General features: G+C 49.8%; 1 protein-coding gene across 2 annotated transcripts; it reads right to left on the reverse strand.

Annotated features, from left to right (window-relative positions):
- Positions 1–597: 597 nt before the first annotated feature.
- On the reverse strand, positions 598–26,971 carry LOC125738269 (receptor-type tyrosine-protein phosphatase beta-like). 2 transcript variants are annotated; one of them, XM_049007079.1, is made up of 34 exons: positions 26,713–26,971; positions 25,753–26,151; positions 24,354–24,763; positions 21,521–21,797; positions 19,704–19,979; positions 19,225–19,482; positions 18,267–18,530; positions 17,696–17,965; positions 17,172–17,432; positions 16,152–16,418; positions 15,344–15,607; positions 14,010–14,273; positions 13,415–13,678; positions 12,596–12,859; positions 12,003–12,272; positions 11,652–11,915; positions 10,846–11,112; positions 10,332–10,610; positions 8,634–8,912; positions 6,995–7,144; positions 6,445–6,694; positions 6,154–6,260; positions 5,917–6,022; positions 5,163–5,243; positions 4,485–4,502; positions 4,315–4,396; positions 4,135–4,225; positions 3,856–3,932; positions 3,104–3,238; positions 2,886–3,008; positions 2,544–2,707; positions 1,837–1,972; positions 1,534–1,672; positions 598–819 (listed from the first exon to the last, which is right to left on the reverse strand). In XM_049007079.1, the coding sequence occupies exons 1-33, from the start codon at positions 26,762–26,764 to the stop codon at positions 1,565–1,567; spliced, it is 6,777 nt and encodes a 2,258-aa protein (XP_048863036.1). In that variant the 5' UTR covers positions 26,765–26,971; the 3' UTR covers positions 598–819; positions 1,534–1,564. The 2 variants fall into 2 exon arrangements, with proteins under 2 accessions (XP_048863036.1, XP_048863037.1); XM_049007080.1 differs by lacking the exons at positions 24,354–24,763; positions 25,753–26,151; positions 26,713–26,971 and adding an exon at positions 21,876–24,293.

The following is a 26,971-nucleotide window of genomic DNA, read 5'->3' on the forward strand; positions in this document are numbered from 1 at the left end:
ATGGATGGATGGATAAGCATTTTGTCAAGTACTGGGCTGATAAGTGCTCTGAACGGATGCATTGTCATAGGGCTAATTGGTCTTATTTATAAAATCTTTACTGAACTGTGAAATCAGTATAATTTTACCATAGACAGATGATTTCAGCCAATTTAGAGACGACAGCATGGTACCAGCCGGCATCTGGCAGGGTGAGTCCCCAGGGTGGCGTATGACAAACACAGAGGTGTGGATGCACAGATGCGCACTGACGGCACCAGAGGACTGGATTTCACAGTCAGAAACTGAGACAGGAAGGGAGGGAACAGTAAAAATGCCCACCTGTGTCCGTCAGCCATATCCTACCCTGGCATGTGCGTTTGGGGAGTGGCAAAACAGCCAAATATCCCAGCTGACTCCAGCTCCGCAAATGCTCAGTATGATGTGGGGTCTCTCCCCACTGGGGTACTTTAATAGCATTGGGCTCCGAAAATGTTATGTATGGTATGGGGTCTCTCCCCACTGGGGTACTTTAGTAGATGTGTAAATGCCCTATCCTCCCTCTGGTTATGCATGGTAGCTTACCCAGCAACTTAGAATCCACAAAGACTCAGGAAGTGCATAAAACACCATGTATTTTTAAATATGATAACAGTATTTACAACAGTGCTACAATGAAGTAGCTTCTGTCTCCTCACAGAGGACTGGGAGAGTTTCACACAGACTGTATAACTGTAAAGTCTCACATTCTGCTGCTTTACATGTGAAAAATCTTTTCTGCCGCTGGTTCCTTAGTGAACAGGCATCCACTGTGCATGGTCTTCAGCATCAACGCTCCACCTATGGGGAGGAGAGACATATTTGCTGCCTATAAGATTTGTGAAATTTGTGCATTAATAACAATTTGTGTCTGAAGATGTATCTGTATATTTCTGTAATATTAGGAGGATTTTGTGGCTCATGGCATTAGGCTGTTGTGCCTGTAATCAGCAGGTTGTTGGTTTGAATCCCAGGGTTCACAGAGCAGGGCTATAACGGTACATATATTCATTGTGTACCCCTCAGTACATCATTTCAGGTAAGTACACACAAAAAAACAAGCGGAACTTAAATTCACAAGTAGATGTTCCACATGGAAGACATTTTGCTAATTATGGCTGTGAGTTTGTAACCAGCATTAGCTATAACAATCAGTCATAATGCGTGGTTTGGCAAAATTTTGATTTCCTAATAAAATACACCAACACGGGGGAGAACTATGACCGTAGGGGTATTTATTGCTACGGGTATGTGATGATGTCACCGCTAGGTCCCTGAGCAAGGCCCTTAGCCCCCAGCTGTTCCAGGGACTGTGCCTGCTTCTGGAAAACGTACGTTGCTTTGGATAAAGGCATTAGCTAAACAAGTAGAATATAAATCGATTAGCAGTCTGGGTGGCCTGGACAGCCCCTATATCTCAGCAGGTTTAATGGCGATACCCTGGTTTGTGCCTGTCGGTGAGTGACGGCCCCAGAGTCCCAGAAGACGGGGCGGAGCCAAAGGCTGCACACTCACCGGCGGGCAGGCTGTACCACTGCGCGGCGGGTCAGGGGTTTACGTTCTCATAGACGGGGTGCTGTATCTCTTGCTCACGCTGCAGCAGCCGGGCCCTCAGCACGTCCCGCACGCACTGGTGGAGGTACACGTACTGGCACTGTGGTGGGGGGGAAAGCGGGCTTGTCACACATGCTCCCCTAGTCCCGCCCAGCTGATGGACCATCCCTGAGGTTTGGTGTTCACAAACACACACACAGCCTCTAGCTAAAGCCACGGATAGTGCTGAAGGTGGAGGGGGGGGGGGGGGGGGGGGGGTCTCACCTCGGTCTGCACCATGTGGGAGCGATGCAGCCTCAAGTCGAAGACGCAGCCATAGATATCTACAGTGTCCTTGGAGTCCAGCTGCTGCAAGACCCGGTCCAGGGCGATGAAGGTGCCAGTGCGACCCACCCCGGCACTGCCAGAAGGGGACGCAGTGAGCGGGAGGCCCGTAACGTGCAGTGACAGTAACCCCCCCCATCCATGCTACTATCAAACTGCAGGCATCCTTTGACTGTCGAGTGTCTTCCTGTAATTATGTCTGCAGATGATTTAATCGAGTAATTACGCTATCAGACTCTGTACTGGTGTCATGTTTGGTAAGCTGTCGCGCTTTTCTGTGCATGCACCTCCAGTGGATTAACTGTTTATCTCACCACATTTCAGTTTACTTTTACAGTGGTTAAGTTTAAAATTAGGGTTACACACTGAGATTATCCAAAGAAACTGTATGGCAATTAGATTGTGTTGGAACGAAATCTACATTCTTCACTGGGCTCCAGCTTTTTTTAGATGGCTACGTATTCAAAGACAACTAGGATAACTGCTAATGCTAACATTAGCCTTCAGTCCAGGGACCTGTCTGACCTTCCAGCAGGAGTCGGTCCCATCAATGCTACTGCAGTCTCGGAATATAGGCTGGAAGTTCAGCACTGGCCAGGCTCTGAGGCTGCCATTCCCTCCCCCTGGACCGTGTAGGTGCCCCCTACCTGCAGTGCACCACTGTAGCACCGGAGCCTGGCGTCCTGCTGATGTAATCACGGACGGTCCTGGCAAACTGGATGAGTGACTGTGTGGTCTCGGGGACGCCATGGTCAGGCCAGACAGTGAAGTGGAAGTGCCTTACTCCTCGGGAGTAGTCAGGCTGGTCCTCCTGCAGTCCGGTCATCGAAGATGTACATCAGGACCAAACACAGGACTGTGTTAATCGTAAGCCTCTGTTTTTTACAGTGATACAGCTCTATCTCTATCGTGTGACCTCCCCCAGGGGTGGAGCTAGTGCAGTGATGGTTACTGTGTCCTGCGAGGGACCCCTGATCTGCTTCACTTACGCTGAAGATCTGGAATTCCCGGATGGTCCATTCTGACAGAACCGATTCAGACTGCATCTGGACCACGAGGTCTCCGTAGTACAGAGGGTCCTGATCAAAGGGCCAGTAGTGATCACACTTCACCTACAGGGGGCGATAGTCACATGGGCACACAGTCAGGCTGGCTCCGGCCCTTGTTCTTGTTTCCCATGGAAACGGGCAGTGCCCCACCCCCTTACCCTGCCCTTCTCTATGCACTGTGTCACCATGACGACATTGTGCACGTTCTGTTCCCACACCATCTTCCAGAAGTCGTCCTTGGTTCCAGGCAGTGGCCCCTGAGTGGCGATGTACTCCCGCCGGAAGTTGTTACCCTGAAGGGGGCAGTGCAGAAACGATCGCGGCGCCTTTACCGCCACATTCACCATGCTATCCTGTTACAGTGGCTTTGAACAACGTGCGGCTTGATATTTATGGCAAAAATTGCTGCCTTTGTTTAACATCCATCCATTTTCCAAACCACTTGTCCTTCTGGGTTGCGGGGGGGGGGGGGGTTCCGGAGCCTATCCCGGAAGCTATGGGCACGAGGCAGGGAACAACCCAGAATGGGGGGCCAGCCCATCGCAGGGGACACGCACACACCATCCACTCCCTTTGTTTAACATTTAGCACATAAATAAAAAAGTCAGAGCAGGGGGCCGGTGACGAATCCCCGTGGCATATCCAGTGACCTGGTCATTAATCTGGGAGCCATGGAGGATGTCTGCTAACGAACGTCATTAGAGGGACCATGACCGCTCTGCCATCCGCTCCAATTAGCAGAGATGTGGCACCGTGGGAGTCCGCTACGTGACGAGGGAAGCCAGTCACAGCCCGTCCATCTGGGTCAGCTTCCATCTTCCTGCTGATGTGAAATTTTGGAACCTGCTGCCTGGCAGCACTTGGGACCTGGTGGAAATGCGTAGAAACTGCAAGGTAATGACAGACTCACTGGGATGTAGCTGGCATTGATGTAATCAGAGGAGGGGTCGTCATCGACACAGGACAGCTTTACTCTCGTCGAGTCATCTAGAGGTGGGCAGAGGTCACAGGTCATAGTTTGGTCACATGACTCTAAACTCCTGGCTTTTTTTAAATCCCAGGATCTGGGAAGCTTATAGGCTGGTGTTACCTATAAATTTTGTGACATCATTACAACATTTAAACTCAGTACACTGCATCTCCCAAATATCCAGATAGTTCAAGAGGCACATGTTGACCGCACACTTACAGGGTAATATGTTGTTATAGCGGTTCTTGCCTCTGTTCTCTGGCAGAAGCGCGGTGTCGACTAGCTGGTTCCGGCCAACTTCTTTCAAGTCCTGTCAAGACATATCATGCGGGTGGGTGGGGGGAGGTGTACACCCAGGCCACCAGGGGGCGTAGATCATCTAGGGGGTTGTTCACATACCTCAAACTCCTCTGAGAGCAGGTAGTTCGAGTCAGCCTGAAGTTTGACGAAGTGTGACTCAAAGGACTCGATTTTAATGGGGCTGAGGAAAAGGAATGAAACAAATGAAAATTAAAAAGATGTGAAACAAAATAGGAATTTCAGTAATTTAAACTGGAGAAGCCACATACCTTGATATCTGATGATTGCTGAACATAGAGGACAGAAAGCCTGTGATTAGTTGACATTTCAACTCAAAAAGTTAATTCATTTCAGTTTTTTTTTTTTACACTTTTTTGCATTTTTCTATTAGTGTGAAAAAACTAGACCATTAGAAAAGAGTTCGAAAGACAGTAGCAAGTATCACTGATCACCCACAAAGACGACGGCAATTAAATAAACTCCCCAGGATAACTGGACTCTCTCCTGGGCTGTAGGCGGGTGGCCTCAGACGGACGACCCTGTCATTCATCACAGTCTCTTGGATAATTGTATCGTTTTGACAGGTGGGCAGCTATTTTTAGAGGTGAGGAGTGTGATGTCGCTCGCTTGTCACAGTGATCAGCTGCAGTGTTTTAGCAGCTGTGATGTCATGTGAAGCTGTGTCCTGAATCTCCATGGCATTTGAGATTTTGGAAACGATGGAGTTGGACTGGAAGGCCTGGGAACGAGGGTCCATCTGGACCTTTCAGTGAAATATTATAGCCACTGTAAAAAGTTCCTCCCAAACAGGGAATCTGTCTGCATCTCTGTAGATTTAATACCTCATCATCTGAAATGATTTTCCATGAAGGACTTAGATGCAACAGCATATTTTCCCACTGTTTGAATGATGCAGGACTAAGCATACAAGCAGCCTGTACCCTTACCCCCTGATGCCCACATGCATCCCAGAAGTGGTCCTCTGCCGCCGGATGCTCATTCTCAGTGCTGCCCCCTGCTGGTGGCCCCTGCAATCACAACCAGTCACTTCACACACAGACAAGATTCCTCGTTCGCTTAAATTTTTTCTTATAATAATGAGTAAAATATAACCAAAATACGTACTCCTTAGGTTTCACTTCAAATCTTAAGGCAGCTTAGAAACAAAATGCAATAATCAGAGTTAATGAGTGAAGGGTGATTTTACATTTATGTGATTTGAAGCAGACTGTTTTCCTTAATGAATATGGATCTATTCTAATGTCAGTATTGTTCAAAAGGGATTTAAGTCCCTGAGGATTTGCACTAGAGCGTCATGGGAAGGTAAGGAGATGGCCAACCTCAGCATCCATTCTACTCACATTAGTTCTACCGCCAGCTAACAGAATGGTAGCGATACCAAATGAAGCTTCTTGAACCATTTGCTGTATTTTTTTGACCCCACTAGATGGCGCTCTTGGTTTGCTCTTGTTCGTTGGCACGAACATCTAGTGGGGTCGGAATACAGCAAACGGTTCATAAAGCTTCATCTGGTCCTCACTACAGGATGATTGAGATGGTCTGAATCGTCAGCTTAGAACGGCTGAGATGGTCAGCATCTCCACTTCAGAATGGCCAAGACGGCAAGTATCTCCAGCTTTCAGCTGCGAGAATTACTCGATAGACGCGGAGGGCCTCTATCCCGGAGGAAGCTGTGCTCACACTTTCTGAATGTTCCGCCTGCAGATGAGTAGAATGGAGACCCCGATCACCATGGCAATGAGGAAGAGCCCGGCGCCAATCCCCTCGATGACTCCGCTGAGGGGCTCTGTGTAGGCAAAGGCACGGCGCTCACCGAAACGGCAGAGGACGGCCTCTCCCACAGTACCTGCCAGTTCAAGCCCCCCTGTGTTTCGCAATACACAGAGCTTCATGAAAGACAACTGTAAAAGGACTCACCCCCTTCTGTCACCAGTGGGAGGGAAAGGTATGTGTCTGTGTAAAGTGGCTGGAGAAACTCTCTCTGATCCTCGTCAAACAGCTGGGTGAAGGCACGTACACTGAGCCTGAAAAGCGAGGCGAGAACGTCTCTGTCAGCATCTCTATTTATTACATGCATACATTTCACAGAGTATCAGCATTTTCTATAGCCACCTTTCCGTTCATGCTGCCCCTCATTGCCACCCAATCAGAAGTAACATCAGGCCCCCCAGACACAATCCTACAGGGTCATGTAGAGGATCCTGTTACCTGTAGGCAGTTTTGGGCTTCAGTGGTCCATCACAGAAGGCGTTCTGGTCCTGGTCCTTCTTGCACCTCCCGCCAAGGGTGTCCATGCCAGTTCCCAGGTGGACCTCGAAACCCGGGGAGACGTTGTCCGGGCTCTCGGTGCATTGGCTTGGGAAGTAGCTGGTCTGGTACACCTGGATCGAGCTGTTGGACCTGTAGTCCTCGTAGGAGGCCAGGGGGTGTTGCTGTTGTGGCTGACCATCTTCACGATCTGGGGTCACAGAGGACGTAAACCCTGACAGCCACTGAAGTGGACCACGGATCATTTCATAAGTCAGTCAACAGATCCTACCACAGGTCCCATTACAGATCACTCCACAGATAATTCCCATCCAGGGCTGCTGTGAACAGGCCGCCTTACCAAGCTCCACTGAGATTGTGGCTCAGTCATCAATCTTTAAATACATTTGATCACATTAAATCACCTTCATGTGGGACATTCACTGAAACACCAATTCCCTTTTTCAAACAAGTCATTCATATTCCTGTAAAAGCCTCAAACGGAACATACCGGAAGACTCTGCCACCACGATGGTGAAGAACTTGACGGCCCCATTGACATCACTGAACCAGCTGCAGTTGAACTTGAAGAAGATACTTGACTTTGTAATCTGGACCGCCTGCTCACTGACCCGAGTGCTGAGAGGTGGGAGGGGCGGCCCTGGAAAGGGCAAAGGCACAGGACAATGACTATGCCAATCAAGCTGAACCACCAATCAGCAGTCTGCTGTGGAATTTGAGGCTTTTCATTTGCACAATTTTATCCATTGAGACACAGACTTGCGTATACAGGACGGTTTCTCTCGCCCTTTCGATTGTATAGTATAATACCACTGCATCTGTTTTTAAAAGATTCATGTGTATTTTATCTCCATACATGTGTGACATTTAATCTATTTTTTTATTTGTGTACTGCAGTCTGGTGACATTTGTTTTTAACTGAGCTGGATATCGATTTGTTCCCGTAAGTAGCGTTATTGTAAATGGCACAGACATATCACGGAGAAGGTCGGCTGTCTGTTGACATCTCTCTCCAGCCTGACTGCTCTGGAAAACACCAGGATCCTTCTGAATCCAGTCTTTCACATAATCATCTGCTATTCTCTACCAGCAGGGGGCGACACAGATCTAATGAAAAGCATAAAAAATTATACAGATGCATATGAAAGGCTTTCTTAAAGGGCACACGGCATCCAGCCAGCACACGATGCAAAAGGTCAAGTCACTGTGCATCAGAGTCTGTGTGCACGCTGTGCTGACCTTATAAGGCCATCTGCTGCCCACTGTGAACCCGCCCCCAGACACGCGCTGGACCTAGTCAGGCTGGTGTCCATCTTTACGCACCTCTGGTCACATGACCAGAAAGAACCAATCCCACCCTCCTTGAGGCAACCGGTCTTTATTTACCCGCTTTGCACCACATGTGACTCGGAGGTACTGCTTATTAACAGGGGATGCCCTAAATATCCCCCCTGTGAACCATACTGCCCCTCTCAGGTCTGAGACTTCCTGGCAAAATTAACCAAGAGGTGATGGGTAGACAGGATAGAGTTTAACCCTCCCCCACTATCCATAAAGAGTGTTTCAGAGAACAGGTAGCAGAGATGAAGGCAGGTGCTGCTTTGTTGATGTTACTTTGTCCTACGTTGCCCGAAATGGGAAGACTGCGCCATTAAAACTTATTTCAACCTGCTTTTTTTTTGCTCTCCTCCTGTGGCCCAGAGATAAATCACCCAGACAGAACTGGAACTGGGAGTGGAACAGCTTGGGGTCAAATCGCGGCTGATCGGAGTGCTAAATCTGCCACTGCAGACGGGGACCCGGGGCCCGGCTGAGACTCTTAGGCTCTAAGGATGGCAAATCAATCACTGCCTGAGAAATATCTATTAGCTACGGATGAAAGCCGAAGTGAGCACGGTCAATGTAGGTCTGTGTTGTTTATGGCGGTCAGGCTTTGTCAAAGTCTCTTCCGCCCTCATCAATCTGTCCTCGTGCTTATAAGAAGAGGCTGTCCCCATATTAAGAGAAGCTCTCAAGGATGTGACACAACAATAGTGTGGGCTGTGGCTCGTGCCACATCCCGTACCCTCGTCTGCAACAGAGGCATTAACTATGAGCGATATGGTTGGTGGTGAGTTCAGGTCACTCACGGTCGATCATGGTGACCACCCCGTCCTCAGCCGCCTCACTGGTCATGCTATCGGAGATGACCTTGATGGAGACCGTGTAGCGCTTGTGGGGCTCCAGCTGCATGATGCGGTAGTGTGTGTCGCCACGGCCCGTGCGGCGTGAGTACACCAGCCTGCGTGAGTCTTGCTGCATGCACTCCACCGTGTAGGAGTCATAGTCCGACTCTGGGGGGCTCCAGGAGCATAGGATGGACGTGGAGCTCTGCGGCCGGCAGTGGATGTGCTGGATGCTGTCAGGCTCTGGGGAGGAAATGAGGTGCATTTCAATCATGGCTGACAGGGCGGGGCCAAAGAACAGAAGTCATCTATACTTCATCACTATTGGTGTTACGGTTCTCAACAAGGACCAATCAGGAAGGCGTAAGTGATGCACTTGTTGACTAGTATGTGGTTGCTCAGTGATTTTGAGCTGATGTTTCCAAGGAAAGTAGCCCAGGTCGGGGGGTCAAGCCGCCACGACGGAGGTCTTCCTTCTCTACCCGTTCCATGGTCTGACACTGGGGCTCAGCATCCATCACAAGGACTTTTTCCTCTAATCCAAGGCTGGACTTGGGTCATGTTACCCACAAAATGAGACTCGACGTTTAATTGGCTCACCAGCTGCCAATGAAAACGCAGCTCATGCCAGGGCAATTCATCAACAGACTGTGAAGTGCAAGCAGAAGCCCAGGGCGAAAGCATGGGATGGTGCCGGACGCGGCTTGCAAATGGCCCATTTTGGAGCGTCTGTAAGTGGCAGTCTGATGCTAACAACCAGCTTCAGGCTCTCTATTCCTAGCTGTAAAAATTCACATTTATAAATGAACGAGGCACTTACAGCTTGTGCAGACATGCATGCATGGAGAGCAGAATCTCAGGGCGAACTCACACTTGGCCTGGTTGCCTAGTACCGTGCCCGAGCACGACGGTCCCCCTCCCCACTCCCTTGCTGGTCGGCTCTCACATTCCGCTTAATGTTCCGGATCCGAACACGCTTTCGTTATCAGGAAACATCGTTTGTGTTAAAGGAAAGCGCTATCACACAGCATGGTCATCACCAGGTCTGCGTGTTTCCCAAACCCCCCCCAGCCCCCACCAGTCCAGACAGTCATTGCTTTGGTAGTGAGAAGAGGAGGGGGCTACAAACCAAAATAAAGGCACTAGCAAATTATTTTTAGAATTCAAGGGTTCACAGTTCAGTCTTAAATATTAGAACAGTCTATTAGAATAGGACATAAGAACATAAAAACATAAGAACTTTACAGACGAGAGGAGGCCATTCGGTACATCAACTAAACTAATAGCTCAACTATTCGAATTAGGCTATTACTTATTATAGAGACACTAGAACTGAGTGAACCAGCTGGGTAACACTGCTCCACGCGTAGGTCATGCTTGCTACTCCTCTGGCTGTCTGCTCCCCTCTAGTGGCCGCTGGTTGAACTGCCTGCTAACATTTCTCCTTCTGTCATTTCTGGCGTGAATGGCCATATAAGCCGACTGATCTGCAGTTACCCAAATCTGTAGGTTTTGGCGATATTACAGTCCTCTCCACCCAAAAGCAAATTGCTTCCATGCCTGAATTATAAGCTTGAAGGTCAAACCCCTCTATTAGTAATCACTCATTGTATTACAGAAGGGCAAATGGGTAGGGCTTTACATTGTCCATGCACCACTCACTTGTTCTAATGCTGCCATGGATGGGTTGGCTGTAAGCAGTGACTCCGCCCCTGGCCCCACCCCCGGCGATTGTGCGGATGGTGAAGGTGTAGAGACGGCCAGGGTACAGCCCCTTCAGGACACGGGTGGTGCGGTAGGGGTTGAACATGGACAGGGCATCTTGGGGTGTCCACTGCACATCAAAATCATCATAGTCCGTAGCTACGGGGGCACCCCAGGTGATCTCCACGGAGGTGTTGGTGACCCCCCCGAAGGTTACCGAGGTTGGGCTCTCTGGGGCTGTTAGCATGGGGGTGGGGGGTTATTTCACTCAAAGACCAAACTGTCTGCAGATAACTAGTTAGCGTAAGAAAAACCGTAAACTAGAATCTGAAAATCAAAGGGTACATTTGCAGACATATGACAGCAAAAGCTTTTGATAAATGACATCAATATCTATGGGAGACAAGCTTACATTTTACAAATTAAGCGATTACATGAAGTGATTTAATGAAGCAGTTGGAGGGTGACTGACCGGTCCTCCCTCTCGTGGTGGCGCTGTTGCTAAGATCCCCGCTGAGGGTGACCACCACGGCTGAATAGAGCCGTCCCGCGACCAGGCCATGGAAGAGCTGCTCGCCGGCATCAGGCCCTAGGCTCTGCTCTGCATGCCAGGAGCCATTGGGGTTGTAGAGATGCACTGAGTAACCCCTGAGCTCCCCAGCTGCTTGCTCCCAACTGAACCACAAGCTGCTGGTTTGATTCCGGTTCTGGACCTGCAGGCCTGTCACTGGGGCAGGGACTGGGGTGGGGGGATCAACCATTACTGTTGTTATTGAAACATGACTGGTTAGTGCAGTTCTTTTCCAGTTGTGTTAATGCATTTTTGGAGACCGCAACATTCAATTTTACCTATCAAGCCAATCTTCATCTAAACTAACTAGTCAAGCCCGCTTAAAACCTAACTAGTCAAACCTTGTTCGGCCAACCTAACCAGTCAAATCTTCCTCATCAAGCATAACTGATCTAGTCTTGGTCAGCCCATCTAACCAGACAAGCCTTCTTTATTAAACCCAACCAGTAAAGCCTTGTTCAACTAACCTAACCAGTCAAGTCTTGTTCACTCAACCTACCTAGTCAAGCCCTTTTCATCTAAACTGACCAATCAGGCCTTCTACGGCAAACCTAAACAAGCAAGAAACTCCCTTCATAAAGCCTAACTGGTGAGGCCTTGTTCAAACAACCTAACCAGTCTAACAACCTAACCAGTCCTCTTCACCAAATACTACAAATGAAGGAAACACACAGTTTAAATGACCAAAGGTTCAGAGGCACACTCACCTGTCCTGGCCCACAGGGAGGAGTCGTTGGTCTGCTGTCCACTGCGTGTGAGGACCACCACCTTGTACAGGGTACCTGGGAAGAGCCCATTGAAGGAGCAGCCGCGGGCATCTCCCTTGCCATCCTTCTGGTCACGAAGTGTCTTGTCCTGGTTGTACAGGTAGATCTCATACCCATCAAACTCGCCCTCAGGGGGGAGCCAGCTGAAGGCCAGGCTGCTCGTGCCGTTGGCCTTGACGGTCAGCTCGCTGACTGCGGCGGGACCTGGGCAAGTGGGCATATGTGGGTCAGGCTGGGAGGGGCCCCCAATTATCTGGCCTCCAAATACGGCAGTGAAAAAATGGGCATTACGTGTCCGTCCTTCAGCCTCAGCGGCCACACTGAGCACTCCCCCGCTCAGCGTCTGCACCCGCACGTGGTACGTCTTCCCTGGGGTGAGCCGCTCAAAGTGGTGCTCCGTGGCACTGGCAGCCTGAGAGGCATTGGCCACCAGGACACCCCTCTCGTCCAGGAGCTGCAGGTTGTAGCTGTCAGCCACTCCCCAGGCTGGACTCCAGCTGGACACCAGGCTGCAGATACTGTGCCTGTTTTCTACTTGCAGGCTGGTCACCATGGCAGGTACTGAGAGCACAGGGAACACCTTTCATTAATTACATCTTTGTTATTTTACTGCTTGGTTTACACTTTAAATATTTAGAAGACTTTATTTTAGGAGAACATTGGGTGGGGGCTTAAGATCCTGGGATTTGAAGTTACAACCTTTCAGTCCCAGACGCAGTACCCTAACCTGAGTCACACATTTGTGCCGAGTCACACATCTCCCCCAAGTTCCTGCTGATTATTTTCTCATGGCCACAGCATCAAATTGTCTCCTTATCCTGAAATTTACTCTACACACCCCTCCAGATGTTTCAGTTGTCAAAAACCCCCAGGCTCAGGCTCACCGGTCCGCCCGCTAGCAGTGTCATTGTTAACCAGCACACCGCTGATGGACTGGATGGTGATCGAATACTTCTGGCCTGGCGTCAGGTCCAGGAAGCTCAGCTCATAGATGTTCTCGGGCACAGGCCGCATCTTCAGCAGCTGGTCGCCCTCAAATAGCGACACAGAGTAGCCGTCCACGTCCCCCTGGCCAGGCGTCCAGCTGACCTTCAGGCCACTGCTCTGCCCATTGTGGTTGATGTGTATGTTCTTCACCTTGCTGGGCACTGAGAAGTGAATGTGAAGATAAAGACAACCTCTCAGCTTAATGGTTGGGGGTTCGCTTCTGGTTATTCTGTGTAGAGTTCCTAAGGTCTCGTTGGCGGTGTTTACTGCTTCTCAACCCCCAGGGGGCCCTGAGGTGCCTTTCTGAGTGGGGCCCCAAAACCAACAAACCTGCCCCAACACATTCTCTTCATGTTCTCCTCATAATCATGCAGTTTACGTGAAGTGGTATCTCTACACTCTCCATAGTGTTGGTGAGTGTGTGTCCATCCTGCCCACTGCCTTGTTCCTGAGCTTCCTTACACAGGCTCCAGGACTTCATAAGCACTTTTGAAGATGAATGGATGAAGAAGACTTCGTGAACCTGTGTTGAACCTCCCCTTGACCCGGGGGAGTGCTACTTCATGCTACTGTATATCTGCATATGTATGGTATGACAATAAGGCCCACTTGACTTGATATGAACATCCATGAACCACGACGTAAACTGATATCTGACTGACTTCCTTCCTTGATGATGCTTAGTCCATGACATGGGTAGGGCTAACCCCCCCTACCTGTCCTGCCCTCGATGAATTGGGCCCTCTGGTTTGGGCCGCTGAAGGTGGACACCACGATCTTGTACAGGCGCCCGGGGGTGAGCGAGGACAGCTGGTACTCCCCCGCAGAGCTGCTCAGTGTGATAGGGGGGAACACCTTCAAGTCGTTGTAGAGCAGCTGTACCTCGTAGTGATCCACGTCTCCGGGGGCGGCACCCCAGGTGACCTGCAGGTCTTCTGTGCCCCCACTGGAGAGGGCCAGGTCGTGCACCGCCCCGGGGACTGGGGGCAGCCCGACAGTCATGTGATTTTCACATTACATTATAGTAACATCATCCTGATGTCAACCATTTAATGTCAATAAAGAAAATGTTGATATAACTATGTATTCTGCTGTATGTCTTTGTAGTTTTTATTTTATTTATATCAATATTCGTATTGTTACTTTAATCTTTAACGTTATTTTTTTCTTTGTATCACACATTTCCTTTCCGTACAAAACTTGACCTTGATGATCTAGCAATAAAAGCCAAAACCATTAGCTGATAAGGCTGTGACTTCAGTGACTTGTGATGAGTGGCCTGACAAGGCACCTTCACATGGGCTCACTCACATGTCCGGCCGTCCGTGGACACACTCGACTCGTACTTCCCACTCCAGGTGCTGATGACCACTGTGTAGAGGCGACCCGGCACCAGTGAGTGGAAAACGCACTCCTTCTGGTGCTTGGGCACCGTCTGGTTCTGCAGGATGACGTTGTTGTGCTTGATGGCCACCTGGTAGAAGTCAAAGTCTCCCGCCGCGTGCCGCCAGTACACCTTCAAGTAGCCGTCCCGGGCCGAGTGAATGGCTGTGGGGTTCTGCACGTTGGAAGGTTCTGGAACCAAAGGAATAATCTGAAGGTGCCATGAGCCAATGTAGGAAAACACGTTTTCACCTGTTTTATTCCATAACCGGTGTTCAGACAGGGATTACCCATTTCCTTAAAGAGGCAGTTCACCCCAAAACTGAAAAAGATACATTTTAGGGGGGGGGAGGTTAGTGGTGTCTATCCATCTAGATCGTTCCACTGGGAGTTGTCTGGTTTTGGAGATAGTCCATAGAAACGTTGGTCCTCTCTGAAATATAACTGGACTGAATGGCATTCTTTATGTGCTGGTTAAAGCACCAAAAAATACATTAGAATAATTTTACCACAATGTATCTTAGAAGAAATCAAGACCTGGTGTGACCTAATTTTTACCATGACAGTTCAGTCGCGACCTTATATCTAAATTAACGCTAAGATTAAGCACACAGCGCACTCTGCAATTTACACCAATCAATGTCTATCACACGAATCTGATTGGATGTGCCAGTGAACTTTAAATTAAGCATCTGTGGTTTGGCTTTTAGTATTGGTTGAGTTTGAAGACCCAAGACCCAGTTATATAGGTTAATTCAAGGACTGAAGCTGGTAAATCTGATCGTGGATCAGCATAGGAGTTTCAAAATGTCTGCATCGTGACCCTTTAAGAACTTGCCATGACCCAAATTCAGGTCACGACCCTAAGGCTGACAATTGCTGTAGTAGATAATCCACAGACTTTGTAGTGAACAGTTTAATGGAGGAACTAATTTCTTCTACCGAACTCCACGCACCAATTGTGTCACTCTGCTGAAGATACGAGCACAAGCAACCCGGTGACCTAGATGGATTGATGGCACTAATGTCCCTGTAAAACTTATCTTTTTTTCAGTTTTACAGTGAGCTGCCCCTTTAATGGTTTACTATATGTAGATATGCTGATAGTATTTAGAATGATCCAAAGGTGCATCTTCCAGAAATCCTTGACAGGGACAGTAAACAAGGAATGATATCAAACCAAACACCTATTCTGTAATTTTGGGTGTTAGAGAATCCACCAATCAGCAGTGCGCTTACTCAAAAAGGGGGAGGGGACTCACGTGTGCGTTCCTGCACCGCGGTGTGGTTCTCGTAGGTGCCACTGCGGGACGTGATAGAAATATTGTAGAGGCGCCCGGACACCAGAGAGCTGAAGACACACTCGGTACTAGAGCGGGACATGGCCAGCGTGTGGACGGTCTTCTCACGGTCCCGCAGAGTGACCAGGTAGCTGTCAATGTCACCCTGAGCCGGTCGCCATGACACGCTGAGGAAGTCAGGACGTCCATTGCTGCTGATCGTCACCTCTCTGACGGCGGCAGGCACTGAGGGCAAGGGGTGTGGTTAGGGAGGGCCGCCTATTCCCCAGCGGACCAATAGGGGTGTGGTTAGGGAGGGCCGCCCACCCCCCAGCGGACCAATAAGGGTGAGGTTAAGGAGGGCCACCCACCCCCCCAGAGGACCGACAGGGGTGTGGTTAGGGAGGGCCGCCCACCCCCCAGCGGACCAATAGGGGTGAGATTAACATAAATCAAAGGATCACAAAGGGCCTCCCACACCCTCCCACACAAAATCACTCCCATTTTTAAATCACTGAATGATGTGGATTGTTTAAGTTGTGCAACGATCTGGCTGGCAAAGCCTTACATTAAATCAGAAGCCGGACCGCAACACTGATTGGCTTGGCAAACAATGGTGTCTGAACAGGAAACCTCGAAATGGCCTATGATTACATTCCATACAACGCTTCCTGAAAATTCCTAAAATTCCTGCAATGCTGGACATTTGCATTGTTCTCCCTTAACTCTTTAGAATTTTTTTTAGCTCAGTGGTGGACAAAGAGGGCCGTTGTGCTCCTGAGCGGCCTACCTGTCCGGCCCTCGGCGACCGCCTGTTTGGAGGGCAGGCCGCCACTGACTGTGGTCACCACCACGCTGTAGAGGGCGCCAGGCGTGAGGGAGTGGAACTGGCAGGCAGTGGTATTGGCAGGCACGCTCTCGTTCTTGATGACCACACTGTCGTGGATGAGCAGCACGCGGTAAGAGTCGACGTCCCCCTCCGCCGCGGCCCAGCTCGTCTGCAGGCTGTCTGTCCGCCCCTGGCCCCTGACATACAGCTGCGTCACATCTGCAGGGACTGCGCAGACGAGGAGGGGGCCACTGTCAGCACACAGAGGCCTCCGCACCGTAACCACACGCAAAAGCCTCTCCTCACATTACAATTTACTGCATCTGCACACATTTCTATTCCATATGTAGCACATATGTAGTGTATCGTGCTTGTCGTGCAAGTTACATGTTGTTAGTTTATGAAATCAAATCTGACATCAAAGTGAAGAAAGCGTGGAGTCGGAGGCAGCTGGGGTCCAGCATCCCTGGAGCCCTTGGGGTTAAGGGTCCAGCAGAGGCTTTGCAGGCTATAGGCTTAGAACCCACAAATCATCAATTCATTTTCTGTAACCACTTGTCCTATTCAGGGTAGAAGGGGGTTTGGAGCCTATCCTGGATGCTGAGGGTGCAAGGCAACGAAACAACCCAAGATGGGGTGCAAACCCATTGCTGTGAACCCACAACCATCTGGATATCTATATGTTATATATTTATCTGACTCTTTTATTCAAAGCGACTTACAGTAGAGGAGAGCGTTACAATTTATGTGTGCTCCCTGGGACCTGAACCCACAACACTGGCGCTGTTAGCTTGCTGAGTTAGAGGAGCATATGGATATGGGGACAGATCCCTAACCAGCCAGGCTTCTTACCACTCAAAGGTTTTCCTGCTTGTAAAATTAATAAAAGAATAATATTTGCAAGTGAAATTGCTCTTAAATATCCTTCTTAAGAGTCTGGATGACCAGGAGAAAGTGGACATTAATGCTGACTAAACTCACGTGTCCTCCCCACCACAGAGGCGGAGCTGCTGAGGTTGCCGCTGATGGTGGTCACCTGGATGGTGTACGGGCGGCCGGATGTGAGCACGTTGAAGGTGCACTCCCGCATGTCGCGCATCAGTTGTCGCTCAGCAATGGCAATGCCTGCTTGTATCAGCACCACCGTGTAGCTGTCCCAGTCCGCCAGCGGGTGGAGCCAGAGGGCGCTCAGCGAGGTCTCGTCAGTGTGTCGGATATGCAGCTGACGCACGGGTCCTGGAGCTGCGGGGGGCGTGGGAGAAGTTTAGAGCCCAGTCACACATGATACAACACACTCCACTTTCAGCATGTTACTACTGCAGCCTACAGGAGGCAGTGAAGGGAAAAAGGACACAAGTGATGATCAGGTGTTTCTCTGGGACAAAATCAAAGCGGACAATTGATGACCAGGTATTCCGGGAGAGAAGATAAGTGGACAGGCGATGATCACGTGCTCTTCGGGACAGAGGAAAAGCAGACAGGTGATAATCCTGTGCCCTGTTTACCTAATCTCCACTGGCAGGCGGCAGAGCTCCCCAGCATCCCGCTCCGCACAGTCACTGTGGCCCTGTAGAGGCGCCCAGGGACCAGCTCCAGGCCAGAGAAGCTGTGCTCCACTGCGTCCCGGTCCACCGTCACATTCACCAAGGTCAGAGACTTGCCCAGCAGCTGGATACTGTATCCCTCCCAGTCTCCACTGGGGGGAGCCCATGTTATCTTTAGCGCTCCCTGCTGGCTGAGACCCACCATTGCCAGCTGAGTCACGGTACCTGGAACTAAGGGAGAGGGAGGGGTAAGGCAGCAAAGCACAAAGGCTCACGCTATGTTTAATTAGTAATTTGTTCTAATTTCAAAACATTTTCAGAAACAATGAAATCTAATGAAACCATACACAGTTAATGATTTGGCTACATATTCATGTTGCTTTTACAGAAACAAAACAATTACACTGCAATATTGCAGTGTCATATCGAAGTAGGAACTAAATCTGTGCAAGATTTTTAATGGTCTTGACATTTACGTTACGTGACGTTAGCTAGCTGGATACGACCAGAGGCATCCCAGGAAGCTCTGTACCTGTCCTGCCCGCAGCCTGGCTCTCGGTGGACAGCTCCCCACTCCTGGTGCTGACCGATACTTGGTAGGCGCGGCCTGGGGTCAAGCCGCTGAAGAGGGCACTGGAGGCACCAGGGGGCAGCACGCTGTGCTGGCGGCGTGAGCCCAGCGCAGTCAGGGACACCAGGTAGAAGTCGACATCGCCGGAAGCCAGGCTCCACACCGCCACCAAGCTGTCCCGGCTGCCATTGTTCAACAGCCTCAAGTCGCTTACTGCGGCCGGAGCTGGTGGGGGGAAGGAAGCAATGATGGGGATGTTGTCGTGACAACCATGGAGCGGCATCCACCTGTATCTCTCAGATAAGCGAAGGGAAACCGCGGCGTCTCATGGCAACCAATGAAAACAGAGAGGGACTGTACATGTGGCCGGTGTGAGGGGCGTCACAGAACAGCCTGAAAAAGCCGATGACAGACCGGAAGGTGCCAGGGACCATGACACAGACTGGAAAGGAAAAACGCAAAGGCAGCTCGACCCAGACTGATAAAAAAAAAAAACAGCTAATTTCCCCACCCGGCTTCTGCTCCCCCCCCCCATTTCCCACCTGGGCCTTTAACTCACAACCTCATCAAAGTGGAGCCCAAACAAAGGCGTTTTAGACCGGAAACCAGAGGGTCTCAAAGGGGAGAGCCATAGAGTAGCGGAATAACCCGACCTGAAGCTCTAGACCTTGGCCTGAGGAAGGGTGACAGCGCTGGGGGGGCAAGCACTGGCTGGAAATATACTGGAAACAATGATGAGCTGTGAAGGTGTGGCTCCGTGCAAAGTCACGCCCACTCAGACAGGGCACGGGGGTGTGGCTCAGTGCAAAGCCACGCCCACTCAGACAGGGCATGGAGGTGTGGCTCCGTGCAAAGCCACGCCCACACAGACAGGGCATGGAGGTGTGGCCAGTTGAGAGGAGACATTGCAGCTCATTACCCGTCCGGGCCTCTCTGGAGACGCTGCTCTGCCGCCCTCCGGACTCCGTCACCACACTGACATTGTACAGCCGTCCCGGGACCAGGCCGCTCACGGTGTGGGATGTGACGCTTCTCTCCAGGCTCACATTCCCGACCAAGCTGCCATGGTGGGTCACCAGCAGCTGGAAAGTCTGTATCCTCCCTGGGCCTGGCTGCCAGGAAATGCCCAGGCTTTCGGGGGACCCAGAGAACTTCAGGCCAGTGACGGGCGAGGGGGCTGAGCAGGAGAGATGGGCAAAATGTGAATAGGCTTCATCATAAAGTGTACGTCCGCTTCAAGTTCTAGATGCTTCTGTGTAAAACAATGCTGACAGGCCTCAAAGTTTCTAATAACCAGTGTTAACAGTTAGATCAGTTAGGCTTGTGTTTGAGCCCCAAACGAGGGCCCCCCTGTTCATGGTGTGGAGCTAATTTACAGCCGCTTCGGGGGGTGTATACCTGTGGTCGCGGTAGCCCTCACCACAGGGGAGGTCTTGTTCCCGGCAATAGCCCTGAGGTGGACACTATAGCGGGTTCCGGGGGTGAGGCCGGTGAACCCCAAGCGGGGGGCCGCCGTGCTGGACACACGGGTGCTCTTACTGGTACCCGTTTCGGCATCCTGCAGGGTGACCTCATACCAGTCCACCTGTCCTCGTGACCGCGGCCAGGACACTTGAAGAGCTGTGCTACAACTCTGCTCTGGCGTGACGTCCAACCGGCTCGGCTCCCGCGGGTCTGACGGGAAAAAAGATGCAGCAGATTGAGACGGCTGATTACCTCAGACCCCGATGCTGCACATCGATAGTGTCTCTCTCTTTTACTTTGTTTAGCAGATGCTATTGGTGACAGCTAAGTGGGTTAAAACTCGGAGCCTGTGAGTGGAAGGTTGCTGGTTCGAGCCTGAAGGTTGCTGGTTCGAGCCTGAAGGTTGCTGGTTCGAGCCTGAAGGTTGCTGGTTCGAGCCTGGCCTTGGCACCTCTATGGGTCCTTCAGCAAGGCCTTTAACCTTCATCTCCCTGCGTGGAGCCACCAGGAGGCACTTCGGCAGGGAGGAGTTGGAGCTTATTGAAGCCGACAGCTTGTATAGTTACAGTGATATTATGAAATGAGTAAAGCATGGAAATACAAATGAACCAAAATTTAAACAATAACACAGTTATGAGGGTTTAAGCTAAATGCGTATTAAGGGCCGGGGCCCGGGGCCAATTGGAGGCAGGGGGTCTGTGTGCTTCGAAGGTGAAGTTCATCGAGGTTCTTTATCTAATCAGGCCCACAAAACAAAACAGGGAGGCCTTCTGTGTCCGGTGGGACAAAGGAACAATGAGGCCGGACGTGAGGCACGCCGAGCACACACACCAAAAAAGCACACACTTAAGATTACCCCGCAGCATTGTTGCCCATTTCTGCTCTGGCCCCCAGCCAACAGCGACCTTCAGCTCAACATGCCCCCCCCCCTCCTAACTGCGATCCGTCCCTCTGGCTGTGGTACCAACAGTGCATTCTGGACTGCAGAGACAGGTGAGGACTGAAACCCCTCCCTTCGCTCCCTCCGTGCGAGGGGGGGGTGCTTTCTTATTGCCGACAGGACAACTGCATGCAGGATCTAGGAGGGGAAGCCTAGTGCCGGCCAAACGGCGCCTATCACACTCGTATATTTATCTCGGCTACCCATGAAGTTGACCCCCCCCCCCCCCCGGACCATTATGGGCAACATCGCTAACGCAACACGCCGGACCGGCACAACCCCACGACTCCCCTCTCTGTTTTCCACCATATTTCCAGCCTGTTGCCAAGACAACCTCATGGCCTCTGCTCCCGGTCAGGGCTGGGGTGTCCCGCAGACACTGCGTTAATATCTGTCTGCCAGTCTGCCAGTTTTACAGTGAATCCAGTGTCATTTTTACCAACATAACATTTATAAGCAGCTTCCAATGTGGAACAATAATTTACAAAAATCCTTAAACTGAATACATTTGTCAATTTCAACAGTAAATTTTGTATTGAGTATAATATTATGCTCCCAATAACAACAGTACAATATACAGTGAATAGCAACTCCGTGTATATAGGGAGCGATAATTTAAAATCTACGTCACATTTGATTAAATTGTATGTATATGTGCAAGACAGTATAGTTCCGTTAGTTTGGTACATTTTTAAAGGCCGGCAACAGATCTGGGTAAGCCAAATGTAAAACATTTTAAAAGTTTAATTGGCTTACTGCGGTCCTATAGACACAATCATCTTAATGAGCCGTGCAGGCTATAGGGGTATACCTGTCTGCAGGGACACGTCCCGCCGCTCCCCGTCAGTCCGGGACGCGATCCTCAGGCGGTACAGGGTCCCCGGCTCCAACTCCGTAATCGCACACTCGTACGCGGCGCCTTGGCCTCCGTCCCGGACGCAGTCCGTTATTTCGGAGCCGCTGTCCAGGGAAACCACCGCAAATGCGCAGCCCTGTCCAGGGCTGCTCCATCGCAGCCGGAGCGCCGCGCCGCCCGCACTGGCCTCGGTCAGGGTCACGGCGCATCTCAGAGTCTCGGCGGCGCTCCGCTGAAACAAGCAGCAAAGGGCGCTGAGGATGCGCCGAGCAGGCAGTGCCGAGCGGCGCGGCGCTCCGGTAAAACTCACCTGGAAAAACCTCGATGCTACAAGAAGCACTAAACAGACCGTCTTAATTCTTAGCATTGGCATTGTATTCGACAAGTCAGCGAATCAAACGCTTATCCCCTGGGGAAAAGATACAGCTATGGGAAAACAATCATTCAAGTAAAAAAGAAAATTAAAAACATTTTCCGACCCAGTGACTTTCCCCGTTTGTCTTTTCAGGATGTCTAAGTCGCGCAGAAGGCGCTTCTCAGCGTCCATTGCCGTGTTTCTGAGCTTCCCAAGCTGCCCTTATGTCCGGGGCCGATCGGACCCCCTCTCCTCACAGACAGGCAGCAGACCCCGGCAACAGGTCCTTCCACACTGCGGGTCTACACCTGCGACCCAGCGACATAACTCATTTGAACAAAAAATGCAATCTCCATTATCCGGGTTAAAAAATGTTCCAAGATCAGATTTCTTCACTTCCTTGAATAGAAATTTTCTTTTTTCTTTTGAAAAGAATGACAGATTTAGTAACCAGCATCTAGACTCCATCAGTTTCCAGCAGATCAAATGTTCCTTAGACAGAGTGTCTTTCTTTGGGGGTGTAGCGTCAAACTTTCACTGGTGACCGGGACCCCGTACCCCTCCCTCCTTTCCTTCCCGTCTGTTCCCTCCCTGGAGAAGCGGGCTTGCTTTCTCCGCAGATCAGTGTTGTCTCTGCCCGGGGATCATTGCATTTGAGCTGCCCCCAAAGATCAATCGCTTTTCGTGAAATGAACGCGACAAATCATGATAATAAATCTCACTCCAAACAATACTAAAACAAAGGAAACGTGCACACAGAGAACAACTTAGCTCCCTCATGAGACCGCTGGCTGTAGTTTAAAGAGATATTGTCCCGCTTAAAAAAATCAATTGATTATGACCTGAAACGCCATTTAAACGCTTGACATACTGCTGAACATTGTTTAAACATTGAAAATCTCGGGGATGACTTCGTATTTGGAATCTGGCGCAAAAAATAATAAAATTCTTTACTGTATTCTTGTCAGATTTTAACTGAAATCGTGAACTATATGGTCCTACATAGATTTGGACACATTACATCGTGCAACTATATTACGATATATACGTGAATACATATATAGCAGAACTGTAACTCAAATACACAACTGTAGCATCAGCCATTTAATTTAATATACAGATTTTACATTGCTTACGATGTAATATATTAAAAAGATACACATATAAAAATGCATAAATATTTCGATACTGAAAGATCATCTTTGAAATTGCAAGACCCTCCTACAGCGCCACCTACTGTGTGATGAGCACACCTGCCTACAGCTAATGAAGTCGTTCTTTCACAGGGAGCATTTCAATCTGCTGGATGACAGCAACGCAGACATCCCAAGTGTCGTGCATTTCATGGGAGTCACACGCATTTTGTGGGAGTTACTCAATTTGTGGTAGTCCAACGCATTTTGTGGGAGTCTCACGCATTTTGTGGGAGTCTCACGCATTTTGTGAGAGTCTCACACATTTTGTGGGAGTCTCACGCATTTTGTGGTAGTCTTGCGCATTTTGTTATAGTCTTGTGCATTTCGTAATAGTCTTGCACATTTTGTGGTAGTCTCGCGTATTTCATGGGAGTCTCAAGCATTTGGAATGAGTCTCCTACACTCATGCATGTTTAAGTTTCACCATAAAAAATATTAAGTTTTGCTGTTTTACTGCATTTTTCTATCATGGCTACATGGCACAGTCAGAGTCATCCTTTGGTTGAACTTTAAAAAATCGGCTGTACAGCATGAACTACAAGCCCCAGCAAAGCCTGAGGAATCACAGTGCAACCCAGGCGACGGACAGACTCTACAGAATAGGCTCCCGACTCCTATATCCAACATCTCAGACTTAATTATTGACTGTGAATGATTAAACTCCCAGAGAGAAATAATACCTACCGGCAGTGGTCGGGGTCCATGCGGCACACCAGGCAAGCATCAACCCCAGTACCCCTCCACCCCCCAGCACTGCGCCTGCAGTGAAGCTTGCAGGGAGGGGTGGCACCGCTAGTTTGCTAAGTCCCGCCCTCTCAGAATATGGCAGTCTATATCACGTAAGGGGTCCTGCCAACGGGAATGTTTGTCCCAGCAGACATCACAGGGAAACCGTGTTGGGTAATGAAGTTGTTTAACGTGACTTTTTCAATGGAGTGTATAGGCAGTAAGAACACCCAACTTACGGGCAACCTCTACTTACGATTGGGATGCGATAAAACAGATTGCATTCATAATCTTACTTAAATAAAATGGTTAGTGATAACTCGGTGACCTTGCATGGCTACAGCAGTCCGCTGGCCCAAGGTACAGTACAGTACCGTATGTAGTTATTTTTATTAATACTGTATAATACTTAATACTGTATTATTTTTGCCTACAAATACGACTTAGGGGCGGATCTCGGCAGTAACCCAGGAACTACCTGTATTTGCATGGGCACACTAAGCTCTCTCACCTCTTGGGTGGCGGTCGTTGTAGGAGCTGCTGTAGTCAGCACTGCAGCTGCAGTGACCACAACAGAAGTCGCAGTACGAGCTGCAGCAGGAGCTGCAGTAATGGTCTGGGATGCAGCGCCAGTGGAGCCCGATGTGGTAGCCAGGGTCTGGGGGAAGCGTGATGTGTTTGTGGTAGAACCCGCTGTCATAGACTCGGTGGCACTGGGACCGAGTCCAATGATGCTGGTTCGTCTGGTCCGGCTTCTGGCCTGCATTGCTGCAGTGCTCTGACCTCTGCTTGGGGATCCACTGGCCCCAGAGGTCCGGGGCCGGAACAGCAGGCCTGTCGTCATGGCGGTGGGGGGGTCAGCAGTGATGGGGTTGGATCGGTTGCGTGGGTGTGAAGCTGTGGTTGATGCTGTAGAGGGTTCTGGACAAACAGAAGAACAAACCGAATTAGATCTTGAGTCAGATCTTTGAAACCTGTCAAACTATTGGTTTCAACTGAGTCTCAGTGAAACCGCAGCCAATAACACATGAAACAAAACATCAATTCAACTTCAGACATGTGAGAGAACCGCTACAGAGACAGAGAGGAGGACACGGACTTTGGGAAGGGTGCCCCCCCCTCCAAGAGTGACATGCTGCGAGGATGGGCCAGCAGAGTTCTCACGCGGATGTGCTTGTCACTCGGGTGACAGCTGTCCCCATTTATGTGTTTCCCTGAATGTCACCCTGCATCCTCCGAACCACAAGCATCCTGTAAATGTCAAGGACTGTTGTTTCTCTGGGGTGGGGGGGTAATGAAAAGAAGAATATTCCTCATAAATGAATAAGAAAAAGAGCACTACAATACCTGCAAATCATCTTAATCACTATGATTAATCATTATCATAGTTGTTTAATAAATAGGCAGCTATTCCCTGAAATATCTGATGTTTTTATTTATTTATTTTTTATTTTTTTATTTTTTTTTGGGGGGGGGGTGATGTTAAAGTGATACCAGAAACACAGCAGTATCAGGAAGAAGATCATTTTCACTCGGGCTTTGGGACTTTGGGAGTTGGGGCACAGGGGCGGACTCTGGGCACGTCAGGCTGGGTCCACGGCCAGCTGGCTTCCGCAATGTCACTGGCGTGAAAAGTGACATCCTCACCCGGGCTGACGCACAGCCGGGACACTGGCAGCCCGGTACAGCTCGTCCTCATACTCAGGACTGGTACTCGCAAACATTTCCTGCTTATTTAGCCAAAGAGTATGATTAAAACTTTGATCATCTACAAATTTAAAGACACATCAATCAGCAATCCAAAACCAAGTATTTTGGGTAAATATGCACCGAAAAATTCTGTAATAAAATTACTGAGCACTTAAAAATCAACACAGGAGACTGCGGCATCCAGATCGGCGTCCACTCACCCTGCGCGCACAGAGGCATCCGAACCATCTTCCCTCCCGAGTCCTTTTCATACTTAGCCCAGGCTGAATACTTCGGGTCACTCCTGAGCACCACTCGCTGGCCTTGTTTCTTCAGGTACAGTGGCCAGTCCGCCAATCCAAAGGTCCCCCCCCCGTCGTGACACTTCCAGGCGGGCGCGCTCACGCAGGCAGCTGTGCCCGCGAGGCGCGTGTGTCGCGGGATGGCGCTGGACGCGTCCGCCCACATGCACCGGGACGAAAGGACGTGAACGAGCCTCATGTCGCGCGTCCAGCGCCACTGCTGGTCGGGGTTGCTGGCGTTGCATTTCCCGACGAAGACCGCTGTGCTTTTCGTATACAGACATAGTTCCTTGGCCATGTGAGCAATAAGGAATCCGTCTAAAAAAGTAAAAAAAAACAACTGACCTAAATTCCGGTCATTGACATCACAAAATCAAGGCGTAAAATTATTTCAAATCCTGGACACCGTAAATGTATTTAGGCCTAAGTGTTAGTTTGTAGTCAAAACTAAGAAGATACAAGACGAGCAGTAGGTATAGGCTACAGGCGAGGAAATTAGGTAAATACACTTTTAGATTTAGAGTTGAGTGTTATTACTTTATGCTCATTACAAGTGTCACGAGACTGTTTCAGCTCGTGCTTTAGAAAATAGAAATTTTAATCGTTTTAAAGCTGCAGCATTCTTTATTCCGCATTTACAAACACTGAAGTTGTAGACCTTGGTCATTACAACCGGCGTTATACACGTCAGGAGATTTTTGCTGAAGTATGTTCTCATAAGACTCCTCACTTTGGCCCGAGATGATTGGCCGTACAACCTAAAGATTAAGGCTAAGTAAAGATTATTACTCACCTGAATATCCATATTTAACATAGAGCCCAAAGTCTGAAAGCCGTTACCCTTGATGATAAAGACAAAAGTCACCGTTTGTCACTCACCTGTTGCTGTAAAACTCAGAAGAATGAAAATCGCCGTCGGTAAAGCGTCCATTTTAGCAACAGGGTTTGCGCTGGATGCGGCGAGCGGAGCGCAGAGGAAGCGCCAGTGAGGGCAGCTTCCTTCTCCTCTATTGTTTTTGGCGGATCATGGACCACTTGGTGCGACTCTTTAACATGAAATGGCCAAAGTAGGCGGCAGATGTTCATCGGGCCACGCAGCTGCGATCTCATCTCATCCTCAGGATGCGCAGGGCGCGAT

This window comes from Brienomyrus brachyistius, chromosome 3 (genome assembly GCF_023856365.1).
Source record: "Brienomyrus brachyistius isolate T26 chromosome 3, BBRACH_0.4, whole genome shotgun sequence".
Taxonomy (NCBI): Eukaryota; Metazoa; Chordata; class Actinopteri; order Osteoglossiformes; family Mormyridae; genus Brienomyrus; species Brienomyrus brachyistius.